This window comes from Aulostomus chinensis, chromosome 17, assembly GCF_037954235.1.
Source record: "Aulostomus chinensis isolate RoL2024-O1b breed Wild chromosome 17, RoL_Achi_v1.0, whole genome shotgun sequence".
NCBI classification, from domain to species: domain Eukaryota; kingdom Metazoa; phylum Chordata; class Actinopteri; order Syngnathiformes; family Aulostomidae; genus Aulostomus; species Aulostomus chinensis.
This window is the reverse complement of record NC_141336.1, coordinates 22,136,391-22,156,068: the sequence shown is the minus strand read 5'-3', so window position 1 is coordinate 22,156,068 and position 19,678 is coordinate 22,136,391. Positions and strand designations below refer to the sequence as shown.

Genomic DNA, 19,678 nt, shown 5'->3' with positions numbered 1-19,678 from the left:
ACATCAGTTTGATGTTATCCTGGCAACTGTCAAAGCGTACCATCACTCCATCAGCAAAAAAGACTGTCACTTTGATTCAGGTAAAAGGATGTTTCTGTTTGGTTAGCAACCTTATTGAATAAGCATTTATTAACTCCTTATGACTTCCTGTAAATTGAGGAGGATTCACTCTAAATCCCGACCGTGCCAATCACACCATCCTCTCTATACCTGCCATGTGGACTTCAACACACTTGAGTTTCCAAAAGAGTGGAGTATCATAAGGGTTATGGTTTGTTTTCAGCTCAAACAAAAGTATGAGTGGATTACTAAGAACAGGGCGGAATAGAGGAGGAAGACCTGGATTATACTGGACGATGCTCTGGGGAGTGTGTAAACACATGTTTCTGGACAGCGCTGCTGCTGTTTGCAGCTGGCAATGGGTCGCCATTAGCTTCAAGCTAAATGTATGTGTCTGGCTCTTTCTGGACTCTGGAGCCACGTAGAAACGACGCAGGAGAGAATGTTTGTGAGCGATTGAAAGACAAAATACACCTTTTGGATGAAGTACTGCTTCGAGGTAAAACCTCGAGTGAGAAATTTAAACTTGAATATGCGGTAGTAAACAAATGTGGGTTTGTAATCACAGAAACTCTTGACACCATTATTTTCCTTTTCTTTTGTGACAGAGAAACATTTCTCTCAGCTTAGCCAAAGTCAGAAGGAATGCAAAGCGGTGGAGAGGACACCCACTCTGCTAGGACTTACTATAATCCTTCAATTTCATATTTTGGCCGGCTGTGATAGTGGGGGCCCTCTATCTGCCACACACTGCTGGCACTGTTAGAAAGGAAAAGAAAAAAAGACAGGAGGTCAAAAGATCACTCCCCTGCAATTAAGATTTTCCTGCATGGGTCAAACGTAAAATGTGAGATTCAGAGTGTGTGTGTGCTGGGGGGCAGGCCGCAAGGTTCAAATAAAGCAGCTGCACTCCACCAGTGAAACACTGTTTTATTCCCATACAGTTTAGAAGAAGAAAGACATCATAGCTCCCCCATGAGGAAAGATGTTGGCATAAAACATAAAACAGAAATGCAGAACAAAATGTATTTGGAGGCCTCACAGTGCATTATGGATGAATCTAACAAAACATTGTCAAAGTGTGACAAAACCTGGGATTCAGTTCAGATGTGTTCGCACCAAGAACCTTTTAGAGTGTATGTCAAAACACAGCAGAAGGATCTAAATGGGAAGAGTCGAGTGTCAGTCGGTGTAAATCACTCAGGATAAGAGAATTCATGTGAGTGAGGGAGAGAAAGTGGTAGATAAGATGAGGAGCAGAAGTGGTGCGGAAAAAAGCAATGATTTGGAAGTGCTGGCACATTACCGAGGTGTATCACGCTGTGAAAAAGCCCCTGTTGTTTTTTTTTGGTTGTTTTATTTATTTATTTTTTTCCCCTCATTTCTCCCAGTGGAAATGGATCTACAGTAGCTAGGTAGACACTTCTTTTCTCTCCCAAAAAAACCCACACAGCCAAGCCAGCACTTTTCATCCCTCGTCCCCCACCTACCCTCCTCTCTCTCCCTCTCCCTCTCTGGGCCTGTGGCCAGCATGGATGAATGGCAGCTACAGTCTCCAGCATCTTCATGTTCCCCCTGCATGGAGGCTTGTTCCATTACAAAACCTGGCTAGAGATGATGTGTGTGTGTATGTGTGTGTGAAAACTATTCATCCTAGAATAACACGCCACACATCAGCAATTTCTCAAATTCTTACACATGGGGGGGCAGACACACAAGAATTGATTGGTATGGAAAGATGAGCTGGTGGGGGATTGGATCAGAAAACATCCGCGTTGCAGAGAGAAAACAAAATAGACCTTTCAGGTAGATCTAAGGAGAGAAATCTGACGCAGCGGCTGCGATGAGGTGCATCTGTATTGGGGTTGCAAAGGACCAGAAGCTGCCTGGTAATTTCTCCTCTCTGGGAAATTCAGAGGGGGAATTTGAATATCTTCATTATTTTATGCGAAAGAGTTGGAAACTCCCTGTGGGAATTAACAGAATTATATGGGAATTCATGGGAGTTATAGGGTCCATTTACATCTTTACAAACAAATGTCCATGACTTTTCTAGGTTTTATCATTTTCAAAAATGTTTTCCAGGCCTGGAAATTGCCACATTCATGATCATTCATTCATGATGATTTTCAGGACCCTGGAATTAACTTGTTAATAGTAAGTAACAGGAATATAACTGAGGGTAATTTATACTAACTGAATACAACCACACACTGCACAGTCTTTCATACTGCAATTAGCATTAGCGTCTGGCACAATTCAGTGTTTTTTTTTTTTTTAGGTCACGCAACTGTATTTGACCCCAAAGATTACCGCCGGTCAGGTAAGATGCACTTACTGATTACGTCGCAGTTAACTAACAGGTGCAAAATGGTTTTTGTTGTTCAACTGAGAATCAGTTAAAGTTTGACTCACACAAAGAGTCAAAAATGTCATTTTAAAAATGTGTAAAAAAAAAAAAGAAGTCAAATCTGCCACGCACAACACAAAATGCTCTGTTTTTTGGTCTGCATAGTTCAAGATAAATAAATCACTCCAGAAGCCTCCCCTTAATTCATGTTAATAGGCATATATCCCTGTTAATTCCCTATGAAAGGCTCCAATTCTAAATATTCTTGTCATTTTGCAACCTTAATCTTTAACTACCTGGCCTAGAGGAGCTCTTGTGCTGCTGACCTCTATACTGTTCAGTGAACACCAGGAAATCCCCTGCTTAAGCTTAAATGTAAGACAGATGATTAAAAATTAAAGTATTTAAATGGAGCTTCAGGGATATATGCTGCTTGGCACGCTTGACACTAATAATGGGTGCCCCGCCATGATTAACTGCCACAATTTTGCAAGTGGCCGGGATTGAAAATTCCAATGTGTGGTCACAACACAATGAATTATGAATAGGACAGTGAATATTAAGAAGGAGCACTGACCACTACAGTATAAAGTACTGAGCTGCATGCACCTCGGTGAAAGAGGACGGTGAAAAATGGATTTCCAAAGTTGAGCCGGTAAACTTATAATAGACACAATCACATACAAAATAAGGCATAAATAAGCCTCCTGACCCCACCCACCTCGGCTTAATCATTCAAACGAGCTGTTTCAATTCAGCCCGCCACTCTGCGGGGGTTGACCTTGCAGTGTTTGGGCAGGCCGCTAAAACCTCTCCAAACACTCGTCTGCGTGCACGGCTGGTAGCGAGGCCGAGGCAGCCAGCTGATGCGTTGTGATGGCACACAGATTGAATGCTTCAAAGGTCTGCTCAATAAGCCCATGTCCCATCGCACAGCCCACCCCCTCCCCCTCCCACTGCTCCCTGCCGTAAGATAGTAAATCTATTACAAGGACCTGTTCACTGCAGCCACAGCTTCAGCCTCTCATTCGTGCAGACTCCAGATAAGCTCACTTAAAGAGTGCAATAAGTGAATGCTGAGTGGTATGTCTGAATATTGAGGAACGGGTGAGGAAAAGCTGCACTTCCCATGTTTCATCTGCAACAAATGACTGAGCTTCATCAGACGCACAAATAACATGCCAAGCTCGCTGCATTAGTCAGCATAACTGATGATGGGCTTTAGCCACCACTATTGTACTTTTTTTTTTCCTACAGCAAAGATCCCATAGCACCATCTTATGGTCTCACTCAGAAATTCATCTCTAATCAGTGTGACAGTGGACCGCCTGAGTGCAGTAGATGTAGTTTTTGCAGGGACAAATGTAGTGAAACAGTACGCACCGGTGAAACACATCAACTACAGCGTGACTGAATGTAAATCTCAGACATCCTGACCCAGACGTACAGGAAAAGTTGTCTCTTTCAAGACCAAAAACCGAGAGAAGAAACACGTTTTATGGTTTCTGAAGCAGAAAGAGACAGTTGCACAAACTGATGGCCTCCTCCAGAGCTGCGTGGAAGCTATCAGCTGCAGTCAGAATAGTAAAAGAGTTGGATAGAATTCCTTTTCAACACTGGAACTGGGCAACACCTTGAGACAAGCTTCAATATTTAACACACACACTTGTGTATTCCGCTACCATCCCAAAGACTTTGAAGCACCATCAAAGCTAAAAATGCACTGTGGTGTGAGACAGCTCCAGTAGATACATAAAGACACAAGCTATATAAGAAGATTAATTATTAATTGTTGTGACTCGTGCTTGAAGTGAGACGAGGCTGCGCAGCCATGTAACAGCAGCAGGTTTTAAAGCCTCTCGGAGACTAGGATTACGGAAGCTCCCAGACGTAGACGCAGGGGGAGATAAGATGTTGCCGCGCGATGACAACAGGCTTGAGTTGAACTGCGAACTCAACGAGGTCGTGCACATATGGGTTGGTGGTGCCGATACCGGGACAGATGAGGACAAAGACTCTTGAGTGGAGGGCTGCAGAAATGTTGCGATAAATGCAAACAAGCTTTTGGTTACGGTGACAACCGATCCATCCCTAAGAGTCGGACAGAAACTGATCGTCTATGTTGGATCTGTCAACGAGAACCACCAACCTTAACATGAAAGTTTGAGCGCCTTTGCTTCTTCGAGGTGTCACCCCACAGCTCTGGTACAAACTGACGCTTCATCAGTGTTCCTAAACGTTCAGCCCTGCGTTACTGTTCAGCTATGGTGGCGTGCAGCAGCAGCAGACAAAAAAAATCTGAGGATCAACACTAATGGATCTTTCAGATCACGTTCTGCTGAGGCAGGTGTGTGATGGTGAAACAGCAATACTGCTGTGTGTGTGTGTGTGTGTCCGTCCGTGGGGACCCCAGCAGGGTCTTATCTGGGCCTGTACCTTCGGACACACGAGATGAGCGAGATAACCTCCATCTGTCTTCATGACTGTCTGCTCTTTATTGCTTTAGGAGAAGTGCTGCTTTCACAAGCTCCTCGTCTGCCTGGCCAGGAAGAACCATATTTGCTGCTGTGTTCATGTTGGGATGATTTGTAACAGGATAGCTGGACATTTCTAGCAAGGTAAACAGACTGTGCTGTGTTCATCTGGTTGAAGGGCAGAATTGAAGAAAGTTCCTCCTCACACACGCTGCAATGTTCGAGGCTTCATTGAGTTAAATGTGCAACTTTAGAAACAGTCAAGCATTGAGAGACGCTGCTTTCTTTAATCTGATCTTTGTTGTTTTGCCTTCCCCCCTGTTTGTCTTTTCAATTATACCCCTGCCGATTGCCTCGCCAGGCTGTCCTGGTCATGACTTCACTCCCTTCTCCAGTCTGTGGCGTCCTGCAGACTACCAGCATGCTTCATCCATTGCATGTGGAGGAGGACCTAGCAACCCTTTTGTCTCCCTCAAACATGCATGAACGGTGGTAGGGCAACCAAGAGACACACACACACACACACACACACACCATTATCCAGCTTCCCACCTGTGTCTGTCTGGTCGCCCTACAGAGCCAGAGGCAACACCAGCGGCACTTCCACTGCCACGCTGGCCCGCACCAGCTGTATCATCCTGCATGACGAGGTTCTCATTGAAAGCTTTGATACAGTTCACCACCACTGCCTCTGTTTTGCCGTTGCATTAGAAAAAGCTAAGTGCATGGGGGAAAGTGGGACCCAGGACAAACACACCTGCTGTAAATAGATCCAATCTCGAGAAAACACATCTGCTAACGTGAGCTCAACATCCATCCATTTTCTACTGTTTATCCTGTTAGGGGTCACGGGGGGTGGAGCCGATCCCAGCAGCTTTCAGGAGAGAGGCGGGGTTCACCCTGGACAGGTCACCAGTCCATCACAGGGCCAACACATAGAGACAGACAACCATTGGCTCTCACAGCCACGCCTACAGTCAATTTAGAGTCTGGATTAACCTGGTCCCCTCTTGATGTCTTTGGACTGTGGGAGGCGACACTGCTGACCACTGTGCCACCCTGTTAGCCCAACAACATAAATTGTGAAAACTGTTCAAAAGTGATAGTTTAGTTTGTTTCTAACTGGGTTTTTTTTGGGGGGGGGGGGTCACACTTGCTTACTTGCTGTGGGTTTTTTTGTCTGCCGGCCTACTTTGACATTTTTCATAATCAAATCCCATATTTGTGACTGGTTTTCATGCTTGTTTTTCAAGGAAAATCCAAAAGGGGTAAAAATAGACTTTTGGGAAAGAATGACATTTAATTTTTAACAAAACAAACTGTATGATTGATCATTTATCAACTTTCTCAGACTGTTCTGTGGCCTACTTGACTATTGCCGGGACACAAAATACTTCTCACAGATCCTTTTCAGCCAAATGACAGCTTTGAAATCTGCAGCTTTTCAAATGTTTTCAATGAGCTTTTTTGTGTGAACAAATGTGTTAGAGGAAGAAAATGTTTCAAACAAACTCTCCTTTTTCATTTGACGAAGAACTGCTTTACTTACCCTAATTTGTTGGGTTTTTTTCCCACTCTCCAAAATTCATTTCTGGCTTTGTCAACAGCAACATTCAATTCACCATCCAGCTCTTAAAAGCAAAATGTTTAATCAACAGGATTTTGCTCCAATGGCCCTGCGACGGACTGGCGACCCATCCAGGGTGAACCCCACGCCTCGCTCAGTATCAGCTGGGTTAGGATAAAGCCCCCCGCGACCTTCACGGATAAGTGGTATAGAAAACGGATGGATGGATGGATGGTTGGATGTTGCTCCAAACAGATTATACAATCAATGCACCCATGTTTAGTGTTGCTTGTACTTACACTTGATTTTAGACATTTCTTTACAGATGTCCAGTGACAATAAAGGCGTTTCCTCTTGAGTCCATCTCTTCAAACCTTTTCTGAGATCTTTATTAATAAGTGATTTAATGCAAACAAAACTTTGGACATGAAAACTAAAAAATTATAATTTGATTATTTCAAAACACAGCGTTTTAAAACTTAGTTGGTGCTCTACCCCATATTCCAGCAGCTCCTCATTTATAATACATACAGCCTTCCACCCACATGTCTTTAAAGAGGATCAGCATCTTCTCCTGATCCTCGATATTATTCTGGTACTGAATTATGCACATCAAGAAGAACAAACAAACAAACATCTTCCACCACTGCATGACTATCACTACCCTTGTCATGATATCAAAACCCTTTCTGTGTGCTTCCTGCTTTGTTCAGCCACTTATGAGAAGCGGTGAGATTAGAAAGGGGGCCGGATGGTGGTGGTGGTGGTGGTGGGGGGGGGGGGGTTCTACTCTGTCACATTCTCCTAATAATTCTTCCCAGTGCACCATAAACCATCAAGAAAGTTCCCTGGATGATTTGCTACCTCGTGAAATTTCAGTTTGATCAAGTTCAAAATGGCCCCTGAAGGACCGCGAGCTTCAAACTAACTGGTATCGCTCATCTCTTTATCCTCGCGGGCGCCGTAATGAAGGTGCTAAATCCTTATTCTGACATGAGGTGGCCGACTCTTAATACCAGCTTTGGTCCTGTGAACATCAGAGAGAATAATAATATCGTACATGTAATATCCTCAATAAACAGTGCGCGCCCTTTGATTTGCCTGAAAAAGGAATAAATAATATCACAGGATCTACGAAACCCGTTAAATGCCTGCTTGTCACCGATTATCTCAATGCTCCTCACCTCCAATTGTTTTTTTTAGAACATTTCGATTTAGTTTACCTCTGAGTCAACGTGCTTTAATCTCTTGATTTCAGGTGAGATTACGGAACATCAAACGAACACGGAAAGTCGACTTCAGTTGGCTTTGAAGGATAATTCTGCTTTTACACACAGACATCCTTCTCCTCTTTTTCCTTGGTGTTAAACTATGGAAAACAGGTGTTCAATTCTGCAACAAAAAAAAAAGAAAAAGGACTTGCAGCTTTCGCGCTCCCAGGTACACCCGCCGAAGCGCCGAGATCCTGTCATTCACTGCGAATCAACAAATCTTTGGCAGCGTTAAATTCTACAAGATCCAAAGAATCACTGCTTGAGGGTAAAAAAAAAAAACAGCTGGAATGAAAAGAAAATTAAAAGCTTCATTAACTTGAAATATGTGGAAAGCAGAATAATAATAAAAAAAATAGAACAGGCTAAAGGGAGCTGAAATGACGCATGAAAGTCCTTAAATAAAGTTTCAGTGACTGTAACTACGCAGACGAAAACGTGTGTCATTTTCAGTCAGACTGCCGCAGCAAGGCTGAACATGGCTGAAAATTCAGTCTGAGCGAAAAATTAAAAACTTGGGCTGAGGGTGAAATCAGCTGAGAGTTGAATCACCTGAAGAAAGGAGAGAGGAGATGAGGAGGCGAGGAGAGGGAGGAAGTGAGTGCAGAAGGGTAGTCTGAAGGGGGCGAGGAGACGGAGGAGAGAAGCTGCTCTTTGTCTCTGTTATTTTAGCCTGTTCTTTAATTTCAGGTGGTTAGGGGACATTGTTTGACTGAAGCTGCTACGCGGGCTAATGCATCCACGATTATTTCAGCTCCGGTCATTGATGGAGCTGTGAAATTCAATCCAAAATTGACCAAAGTGCGTGCTGATGGATGTCCAGGAATACATTTCCAGCGTGGAGGGTTTTTATTCAGCAGAGGTCTCCCATTACCGGGTAAGACCAGGTAACTGTTACATGGAGAAATATAAAACCGTTGGATCAAAACTGAGCAAAAATGGTTGCTGATAAAAAAAGAGGCTTTGACTCACAGGTGTTCAGAAATGCCCGTGTGTTACCCTGTTCTCTCCAGAACGTATGAGAACTGGAGTCATAACAAAGCAGGTTGATGGTATTTGACTCTCCTCCTTGATTTGTTGCGACTGTTCTCCTGGCTAATCAAATCACGACTACAGCTTCTCTGGAGAGCCAGTCGTTGGCTTCACAGATGATGTCACTTCTTATGAAAACAAACTGCTTTTGTTACCAGACGTGATGACTGTGATTCGTCACAGGAACACCGCACGCACAGACACACCCACACACACACACTTGAACTACGGTAAATATTTCTAAGATAACCATTGTGTCTGACAGGCAGAGAAAATATTTCTTTCAGGTGTGAGTTATTATCTCTCGCTGAGTGCCTACACATCTGACAGCCGTAACAGATGTGAACATGGGGATTGGCCTCCACAAGGCTCTTTTTATGCATGTATTTTATAGTGATGGCAATGAGCGTGTCTGATTGTGTTTGTTGATGCGTACATCTGCAGAGAAAAACAACAAAGGATAAATGTGTGGAAGTGACAAATCAAAAGAGCAGCGTGAGGGAGAGAGAAAAGGTACGTCAGACAAAGGTGGAGCTCCGCTGCAAACCCAGTCAGCTGTCAGAGCGATCCAGACGGGCGGCAGCTATCTATTTAGCATAGCCTCACCTCTGTGCTAATAATGACACCTGAATGAATGAGTGTCATTTGAGTGAAGCTGCTGCTTTGTGAGGATCATGTTCACAACATTGGCTACAACATCTATTGTAAGTGGGCAACAGAAGAGACAGACGAACAGTGCAGGTTTACTGTCGTGACAGCGCTCCATCTCAGGCTAAACTAGGCTGCTTTATATTGTCAAACTAAACTGATTGGTCTTTGTCTGCAGTTGGAAATCTGTGTGCTGGAAAATAATGTGTATTACTTGTGTTCTAGCCCTGCGGAATTGGATATGCACTCACTGCTTAAAAATTTTTTTAAAAATAAATGGCATCTAAGGAAACACATTCTGGGAAGCTCGGTGCTGCAGTGGTCAGCACTGTCGCCTCCCAGCAAGAAGGTTCAGGGTTCGAGTCCCAGCTGGAGCACGGGGTCTCTCTGTGTGAGTCTGCATGTTCTCCCTGTTCCTGTGTGGGTTCTCTCTGGTACTCCGGCTTCCTCCACAGTCCAAAGACATCAAGAGGGGACCAGGTTAATCCAGACTCTAAATTGACCGTAGGTGTGGCTGTGAGTGTGAATGGTTGTCTGTCTCTATGTGTTGGCCCTCTGATGGACTGGTGACCTGTCCAGGGTGAACCCCGCCTCTCGCCCAAAGGCTGCTGGGATAGGCGACAGCCCCCCCCCCCCCCCCCCCCGCAACCCTTAACAGGATAATCAGTAGAAAATGGATGGATGGACAACCCTCCACAGTCATGAATATCTAAACTGCTCATCTGCAGAAATGAGTTGCACCGAGAGAAAACCCAAACTTACCCAGATTTATAATTTGAGATGTAAAAACCACACACACAAAAACATCCAACCATCCACTTCAATTTCCTTTGTTTACTGAGGTTGATAAGCCACATAAATGCCCAGGACCGATGACTTTTAGGTAATTTCTTACTTAAAAACGGACCCCAACTTCTTTATGTCTACAAAAACTGTTTCTGACAGCTATGATGGGTACAATTTGGATGACGCTCGCAGCACAAAGTGTGAAACAAAGCACGCGTTGAGTTTCACTACAGGTCTGACACTTGAGACGATCAGAGCATGACAGCATGACACACAGTTTGCCATTTCTCCCTTTTGCCTTACACACACACACACACACACACACACACACACACCAACTTCATCTGAGTCTTGACGATCACTTCTCTCTTTTACCATGGCTCTGTACAGAGGCAACTTGCACTTGCCTGCGTAAAGCTTTTGTCTTTATTTCCTCATTAATGAGATAAATTTACACAACTTACGCCACATCTGTAAAGAACATTTAAAGCCACATGTATACGCTCAAATGAAGACAAAGGTGCTGTTTCCATTAATGTGTCCATTGTAGCAGCCGTAAGATCAATGAAACAATCTCACACTGTTTACCACCGTGCATTTATGGGTTGATCTCTATCATCTTCCTGAGTTGGTTCAAGTCTTACCTTCAAAATAGATGCTATCATGCATGGATTGTAGCCATGCATCACAGCATCTCCAAACAAAGAGTGGCGCTCCACTGGGTGTGATTCTTGTTGTTTTCATGTCTAACCTACAGCAGGCCACGTACCCCTGAAGTCTGTTAAATCTAAATCTACAAAAGACAAGGCTTCTGTTGTTCATGCGTCATTGGGACAAAGGCTTCCAGGAGCTTCTCAACATTTAGAGAAGAAAGAACCTTGACCAAAGAATCCAAATTAAAGAACCTTTTTTTGAGCAAACACAGGAAGCGACGGTTTCAGGAGACTGAGGCGCTACGTTGGCCTACGCTGCCATGCTGAGCTGCACCATGAATATATGACAGACACCTGCAGTGCTCCCATCACAGCTGATCACAATAACAAAACTAGGGGTTATGACCCATCATTCTCTATGAGAAATAGCACTATGTGAGCATGCAAAATGATGAGCAAAGCACTGAAGTGCAGGAACAAGCAAATACATTGCTAATGCCTGTGAAGGCTAAAATACTGTCAATTTCAGTTTGTGAACTATGCCTACTGATCATAAAGTATCAATGTTGGTTTTACATTCAATCATTTAAACCTCACAATTGCTGTGAGGTAAGTTTGTGCAGGAAGCAGGCAGGAATGTGCTTCCTTCCAGTCCTGTACATTCCTGCCTGCTTCCTGCACAACTGAAGCAATATTTCTGGATGGAGTCCATAGCCCCTCAACATGTGAACAAAACAGAGCATCTACATCTGCTTTTGATTGAGTTCTATACACTGAACTGATGGTCTGCAACTGCGTGTGCATGTACGTGTGCTGATAATGATATGAGGAGAGTACAGAGAGACAACAAATTAAATAGAATTAACGATTTGTCAACACAGCAACAACGACCGGGACCACCTCCCATTTCTTTCACTTCCTGCGACTGCCATTCATCCATTAATGAGCAGCTTGGAACACAGTGACTCAGCGGTAAATCAAAGCTACACTCCCAGCTCGCTCATCATTTCAGGGACAAGCTTAGACAGACAGTCCACCGAGACTAGCCGTCCTCCAGTCAGGCGCTATGGAGTTCAATGACAGGAGTCCCAAGTACATAACACTGGCAAGCACATACAGGTGCAGGCAACACCGCTGAATGACACCTGCAGCTGCAACAATATGTCATTATGTCTGGGATCACCATCGGTGTCCTCCTCGTCTATCAACTTAAATTCAATGTTCTCAAAAAGTCCACAGGCACTGTATCAAGAATGTTTAGCTCCGCCGCTGCCTGACCAGAACGCCCTATTTTAGAGATCACTGCTATCATATGAGAGATGTAAAAACAGAGTTGCTCCTCCAATCCATTATGCTCCTATGTCATATTTGTTTACAATCAATTTGGTGCTGCGGCAGTTCAGTTGCAGCGAGGCAGAGGCCTGGAGGCAGTGGGCTGCTTCAGAGCTACACACTCTTGTAACAGTTCAGTGCCTCGGCAGTGCTGGAGGCGGCGCGGGGGGGGGGGGGGGGGAGGCAAGGGTGCAGACTAACAGTAGAAAGTAGGAAGGCTGAGGAGGGGAGATAGTGGAGGACTCATTATCAACGACAGCAGTTGAGAAGACATGAGCAGAGCTCCTGAAGGCTGCCAAAACACACACACACACACACACACACACACACACACACACACACACACTCCCTTTATTCAGTCTTTCCTCACGTTTTCTCTCATGTCTCTGTCTTTGACCGTCATGCATTCTTTATTTTTTGCCGTTCACACGTCACATTTCCTTGCATCAGTATAATGGCCTCTCTGTCGGGGGTGGGTGGGTGGGGGGCTCTTTTTTAGTGAACAGGTGTGAAGTGCAAACAGAGCTGGCAAGAAGGCCTCACTGGTTGACTTGCTTTGCTACATTCTGATATTGAGTGTGCTGGAGGACACATTGTGCATGCGCGCACCCCGACTGACTGTGCGTAGATAAAAGTTGTGTGTCCGAAGCAAAACGTGTCTGTGTGTATTCACAGAAGCAGGCCGGAAACAATGAGAAGGAAAGCAAAAGCTCGCCTGTTAATTACGCCAGCTAATAGAGCGGCTGCTGATTCACTCTGTCGGTGAGATTCACAGCAGGACGGAGCGACTCAGGCAGGACATGTGTAGCATTAAAATGGATGCCAGAGACTCTGAACAAAGACTAAGTAAAGGAACAGAAGAGCCATTAGACTGGTGTAGTCATGGGACTGTAGCTGTCTATGGACAAGGGAACTTTTTAGAGAGCAGACACCGGCAGCAGTGAGAGTGCACTTAAAATTAGGTTTAAAGTTCCCTAACACATAACGACGCCTCTGAAAGGAGGAGTGTAATGGGGCTGTATTTTGTTATGATCAGCATCAACAAATGTCTTTGTTTTGAGGTAATATTTCCTCCTCTCTAACTGCATGTTCACTCAGGGACGCCAAGGACATCAAAGTGAATGGAAGTCATTCATTTTCTATAAGAGCCGGTGTCTCACCGGTGAGTGCCGTCTAGGCGACATCAGGGCGTCAGACTTAAGTTTAAGCCTGGGCAACTATGAGCTATGGGGTGGGCTGGTGGGGGCCAATCAGAGACAACACCGCTATGTAACACACTAATCAACACAACAAGCATTCAGTGTATGTCCATCATTTTCAGAGCCGGACAAGCAGAGAGTGCCTTCTCTCCACTCTGCATGCATCGACAAGCTCCAGACCCCCAACAGACAACTGACTGCTGGTTAGCTTAACTCCGGTGAACACTCGCAGTTCTGGCAACACTAAACTTCAAGAATATACACTTTTTTCCAAAACAGTCTTGGCTTGCAACAACTGAAGTGAAATTGTGCTTAAAATTTGTTCTGGAAAAAATGTTGAAATTCATGAAGCGTTGTTATTTCACAGTCAGATCTATTTTCCCGGCCAGATGCAGTGATTTGACCCAGCGTCTCCAAAGCCCCATCAGAACTTCGGTCAACAAAACAAAATTTTGTTGAGGCCTAGAAGAGTGGCTGCTACCAATTTTGTGAGAGAGAACGAGGGGGAGTTCTTCTGGACAAACCAAGATGCTGAACCTCATCTATTTGAACTGGAATGGGGAACTGGAGGAGGAAGTTCAGGCTTTGGGAACTGAGGGAGCAAGAGGGGACAGGGGGTAGATTTTTCCACAGTGGATGTTGAGCACAACCCTAGGTCTATTTATGCAGGAATTTCGGAGAAAAATATGTGAGAAATATGTGAGAAAGCTTCCTCTTCTGCCTCATTGCTGGCTTTCATTGCTGCTCACCTAACTGGCACTCAGCCACCTGGTGGGGGTCTGGAGTGCTTTAATGTGCATAGAGGAGAGAGGCAGATCTACCTGCTTGTCTGGCTTTGAAATGATGGTAAACAACTGTATTTCCCAAAAAGTTGGTGTTCCTTTAAACTAGAATTAAAATTCTTTTCTCCCATTAGATTAGAAGTGTTGCATAAAAGTAATTTATTATGTATTAAAAAATGTAAAGTACATGCTGGCAAACAATTAGTCTGCATCAACATCCCAAATGTGATAAACCATGCAAGGAAAACAACAAAATTTAGTAATGCCAACCTGCACACGGAGTGCAACATGGGAAATCAGAAAAGGAGGAAATGGGTAATGGAAAATATGGCTGTGCGGTGATATTCTGGGTGGATTGAAAGACTCAGGGGAGGGAAAAAATCAATGACAATAAGAGGCTACGAATGCAAAGTAGAAGAGTTAAACACTACACAGTACTGTATATGAGAGAAAGCTTTCCCAGAATGCAACAGTCAGCATGTCTCTTTACACTAATGGTATTACAGTGGCATGAGCAATGTGGGACACTGCAAATGAAACCGTAAAGTCTACTTGCTGTCAGGTGATCATTCGTAGAAGATGAGCACCTATTCACTGTCACATCTTCCTGGTTTCAGATACGATGAGCCAGTGAATTAGTTCCGTTTTATTTGTTGTCGTTGTCGTTGTTGTTGTTGTTTTTGTTTCCAAAAAACAACAACACTGGAGCAGGAGAGCGGCTGTGATTTGAGGACAGGAACAGATAATAAGGTGCCAGAAATTCGGCATGGACATGAACGGCAGGAGAATGGTGAAATATTCACTGGCTAATTAATGTCTATAAATAGGAATATTCAGAATTTGGGGCATAGAAATACTGAGTGCTCATCAGCACAAAGGGTCCCGCTTACAGGCTACACTAGAAGTGGAGGGACGGACACACTGATAAGAGAACGAGTGTAAGATTATGATAAGCCTCATCCCTTCAGTTTCCATGCACGAGCTTTTGAATATGAGAAATGGAAGCCAGAATCCAATGAAGGAGATGGAGACGTTGCAGGCTAGGAAACTGCCCAGGAGAGGGCGCTCCTCACTTGAATGAATACAGTAAAGCACGCGTGCGCGCACACACACACACACACACAGTACAGTCTAATCACATTCACCAGCTGGAGATACCAATCTTTTTGAGGCCATTGCATTCAAAGTCTCCTCTAATTTTACTTGCTCTTCATCATTTTTCAGATACTGTATTCCAGCTCTCTTCCTCCACCCCTCCCCTTCCTCCAGCTCTCTACTAAATTTTTCAACTCATGTCTCTCCTCGCAGGCTCCGGGCCTGACTCAACACTCCTGTACCCACCGATCAACATCCTCATTCACTGTTAATTTATGGCACTCTTTATTGAACGCTAATACAGGAGCTCTGCGTCATCCAATCATTAGAGAGAGAAGCATTGCTTATTAAAAAAAAAAGGACACAATGCAGTCTTTGCATCTACTTATACATGGGGTGTTGCCATGGAAACAGGATGCCAAGGTTTTAGATAGTACTTGGGTCTTTGAGGTTGTTACCAACTGTGCTGATGTGAGCTGCTGAAATTACTCAGCAAAAGCTCAGAACTGTTGATGATGCCGGTTGGATCAAATCAGACGTTTCTATTTTCACGCCACTGCTGAGCGTTTGAGAGACAGGCCATCCACTTCCTAAGAACGCCATCCAACTCCTCTCCAAGCAGGTTCCATATCTCGGCAGCCATGTTGGTTAACACCTCCAGGCAGTTATTTTGAGCTAAAAGACCAGACTGGGACATCAGAACTATATAGAATCACCAGTTAAATCTGACTGGATTTGATGAGTTCACCTGGTTTACTTCTCTCCCGTCAGCAGACAGAGTACAGCCAATCAGCCTCACTCTATCAAACCCAATATTCCAAAGTCGTAGCGGTGTGAACTTGGGTACTAAGAGTAGTTTCTTGTTAGCTTATAGGGGATTTATTGCCAGAAGAGGAATATGTGGAGTAGATGATTAGGACACTGCTAAAACATTCAAAAGGCAAACCACACTGTGCTGGAATAAATTAAACACAGTTCAGCTTCAGCAGTTTATTTTTTAAAGAAAGCTGCGTGGTGCAGTATGTGCTCCTTGGGGAAGATTTGATTTTTCTTTTTTTTGGATCTGTTTTAGCCATTGGCTGATCTTCCAAGAGGGCACAGGAGGAATATGGGGAAGATTGGTGAAGTGCATTACTCAGTGTGAAAAGAAATTCCTGAGTGAAACGTCCCTAAATTTGAAACTGCAAACTGTCCAACCTGAAGTGGAGTCAAACCCCAAATCCGTTGGAATCTGATAGAAATCGATATTCGATTAACTTTGTGCCAGTGTGACAATGTTTTTTTCATGTTATAGGGTGATGTGGAAGCTCATAACCCTAGGAGAAACCATCTTTGTTTCAACCACAGGAACCAGGGTCTTAATTTAGGTCTGGAGAGATTAATTCAACCCCCAAAAAGACCCACAACTGCAGGTGGTGCTTCCAAGTTCTAGGAACTATGGAGGTGTTTTGTTTTGTTTTTTTTTCCCCCCAACAGAATCTCTCTGATTGGTTAAATACTTGCTGCATTTAATTTCATCCATCATGTTTAAGGACGTCCACAAACCGCCTGCGTTTTTGTTGCTGAACTACGGATGAATAACGAAGCTTTCTCTGAGGCAGGATATTATTTTTAGAGACCAGAGATGTAATAAAGCTGCACGTGTGTTCATCCATACATGGACTTCAGAGATACGGAGTAGTCACTTCTGCTTGTACATATTCAACTATCACGTGTTTTTAAATAACTAGAACCACCTCATCGCTGTCCAAAGCTGCTTTTCTGGAATGAAAGCATCATATGGGTGCATTGAGAAATCTGTGCCTCCACGTCTCACTCTGTCTCTGAGCTCCCTGCTCTTTTTAAGATAATGTGAAAACTTCTCTTTTAAAATCACACGTGCTTAAAAGCACTCAATCCTGACAACAGTGCACATATTTAATCTTTTACAGCAAATGTGTATCATAGCCAAAGATTGATTACTGTTCTTCTTGATTACTAATAAATAATGTCAGTCCCGGGGAGAAAAAAGGCAACTTTCGACTGCCAGATTGGATTAACATTTGACCTAGATCCAGCTTACAAGGTGTTTAAATAAACACTCAAACTGCTGATTTACAGGTTTGTCAAGTCCCTTATCGGCTTAAGTGGAGATAATCTCTTCTGTATGCCCCATCAAACATTAATTTCACGCTGCAGGATACGCCACAGTCAATATTTCAACTCTTCAGTTCCAAGCTCCAACACCTGACACTCACATCAAGTTTCCAAATCTGCATCAGCTGGGTTGCTGCGTAGAGTTCGGGTAGAAATCCGTGCGGCTCTTACAAGTTGCATGACAGAGGGGAGTTATTATTACCTAGATGACAAAATGTTTCACAAATGAGTAAATCCATCCACGGCCAAAAATTTGTTGCAGCTTTAGCAGCATTAGTGAGCTTTGGTTAGTGGGATGGATGGAGCCGATGTGCATGCGATCTCATTGCAGTCGGGAGGTCAGAGATGTTGACCCACCGAAAAAGTAAGCGAACAGAGAGGTAGAATTATTGTGAGGACTGCAGCCAGGTACCTGAGTATATCTCCCTGCTCTTCAATTTCATCAGCAACCTCTTCACACCTGCAATGATGTGAAGAAGCTCGTCACCATCACAAATTCCCACAACTGCCTGCAAAAAAAAAAAAATTGTTTCCTCCCTCACAAATGAAAATGGAGAGAGTTAAAGCCACACAGAGAAACCCACTATGACCCAAAGACATATTTTTGTGTAACAATCGGTGTAAGTCGGCGACCAAATAGTAAGGAATGGGTGTGTTTGGGTACCAGAAATGTGTTCTAGTCAGCAGAGGAGTCGTGGCCTCACAGATGTGAAGAAGAGACACACAAAAGCAGGAGGACAAACAAATTCCTCCTCTCTCCATCATCGCCACCCCCTCATTACACATACACTCCTGCCATCGCAAGCATTGTGACTAGTGTGTTTCATGGAGAGGGGCCATCTGTTTGGTCCTTACCTGTGTTCCTGTCTGGGAAGATGCAGCAATGCTTCTGCAGTATGCCTGGCAACACCTGGGGAGAAAGGATGAAGAAGAGGAGAAAGGGAGATGTTGATATGGCAGCCGTGCAGAGCAGATAAACAAGGTGGGGCTCAGAGGGAAAGCACTGAGCCATGCTGTGACCCACAATTACAGAGTAGCAACAGACACCCATTTCTCTCACCATTTGCATCAAAAAGAACTGCTCCTATATTTATCTGGGACCTGTCTTCGGCGCAGTGATCTGAGCAGTGGAGCAATAAATGGCGGTCCCAGTGTGGATATGAGGAAGGTTCATTTCATACAGCATCTCGCTTCCATCTGCATACAGTCAAGGGTAAGTTAAATGACGTGTGAAGAATAAATATGATACAGCATCAGTCCATTTGGATGAAGCATCACGGCGATAGAATACTGCTCCTTGGAGGTGGGGTAAAGGGTGGGACCACTCAACCTACCGCCGGAACAACTTTGGCGCCTCCATCACCGTCTTTGCAAAGCCAGGAAGTTGTAACCACAAATAAAACTGACAATTGTAGAACTCCTCATAAGCCTGAGGGGACCTCTCTAACCCATAATGCAATCTGCACTATTTGGAGTTCTCTACAAAGTAAATCAATATGTCTTTTTTTTTTTTTTTTTGTATCTTTAGCTGACAAAATCAAAACATACTTCTTAAAAAAAAAATCATTCCTTTAATACAAAAAAAAACCCCAAAACCCTCTGTTAGTTGAACAGCTGAATAAAGTATCCTCGGCTGTCTTAATTCCCCCACAGTACTGCTGAGACGCTGCATATGAATGTTAAGAGGTAACAAAGCATAAATATGCTAAATTTCTACTTGAAAGAGAGCCGGGCTCCAAAGATGAGGATGCAGAAGAAGCTCACAGGTGCTATCAATACCTCTTTGTCCTTTCCTCTCACTCACACACTCATTGTTGTGAGGATAACTCTCCCAATACAGGATTTTCCCTCCGATAGCATTAATATTTCTTCACATTTTCTCCTGGTAACTTCAGTTTTTCTTTATTCCAGCAGTGGGGAAGAACTAGACGGATCAGATAAGTGTCCTTTTTAATTAAATAGAGGAGCATATATTACAGTAGCTCTTGAAAAGAGACAGAGAGAGAGAGAGAGAGAGACAGACAAAAAGGAGAAATGAAAGCTGATGGCTGGCTTCTGGATATTCAATGGTCCATTTATTCAGGAGGATCACACAGTTGGCGTCTCGTCTCACTTGCTAAGTTACCAGTGGTATCAAAAGTAAGAGGTATGGCATGTCAGGCGGGGAAAAACAAGTGTCAGAAGGAGCAGGTGTGTAACCGGGCGGGAAGTCATCTTTACTTTGTTGCCAGACTGTTCATTTTTATGGATATTTTTTAGGGGCGGCACGGTGGTGCAGTGGTCAGCACTGTCG

At 43.9% G+C, this 19,678-nt stretch overlaps 1 protein-coding gene across 5 annotated transcripts in view; it reads right to left on the bottom strand.

Moving 5' to 3' along the window:
- dlgap2a (discs, large (Drosophila) homolog-associated protein 2a) overlaps positions 1-19,678 on the bottom strand; it is a 162,384-nt gene that overhangs the window by 134,492 nt on the left and 8,214 nt on the right. For 3 of the 5 annotated variants that reach the window (XM_086181612.1, XM_086181606.1, XM_086181608.1), the window contains exons 2-3: positions 18,241-18,295; positions 17,798-17,845 (exon numbers count right to left, since the gene is read on the bottom strand). In XM_086181612.1, the coding sequence (XP_086037738.1) occupies positions 17,798-17,845; positions 18,241-18,295 (103 nt within the window). Of the gene's footprint in view, positions 1-17,797; positions 17,846-18,240; positions 18,296-18,445; positions 18,583-19,678 lie in introns of all 5 variants that reach the window. The other 2 variants (XM_086181605.1, XM_086181607.1) reach the window with 1 other exon arrangement.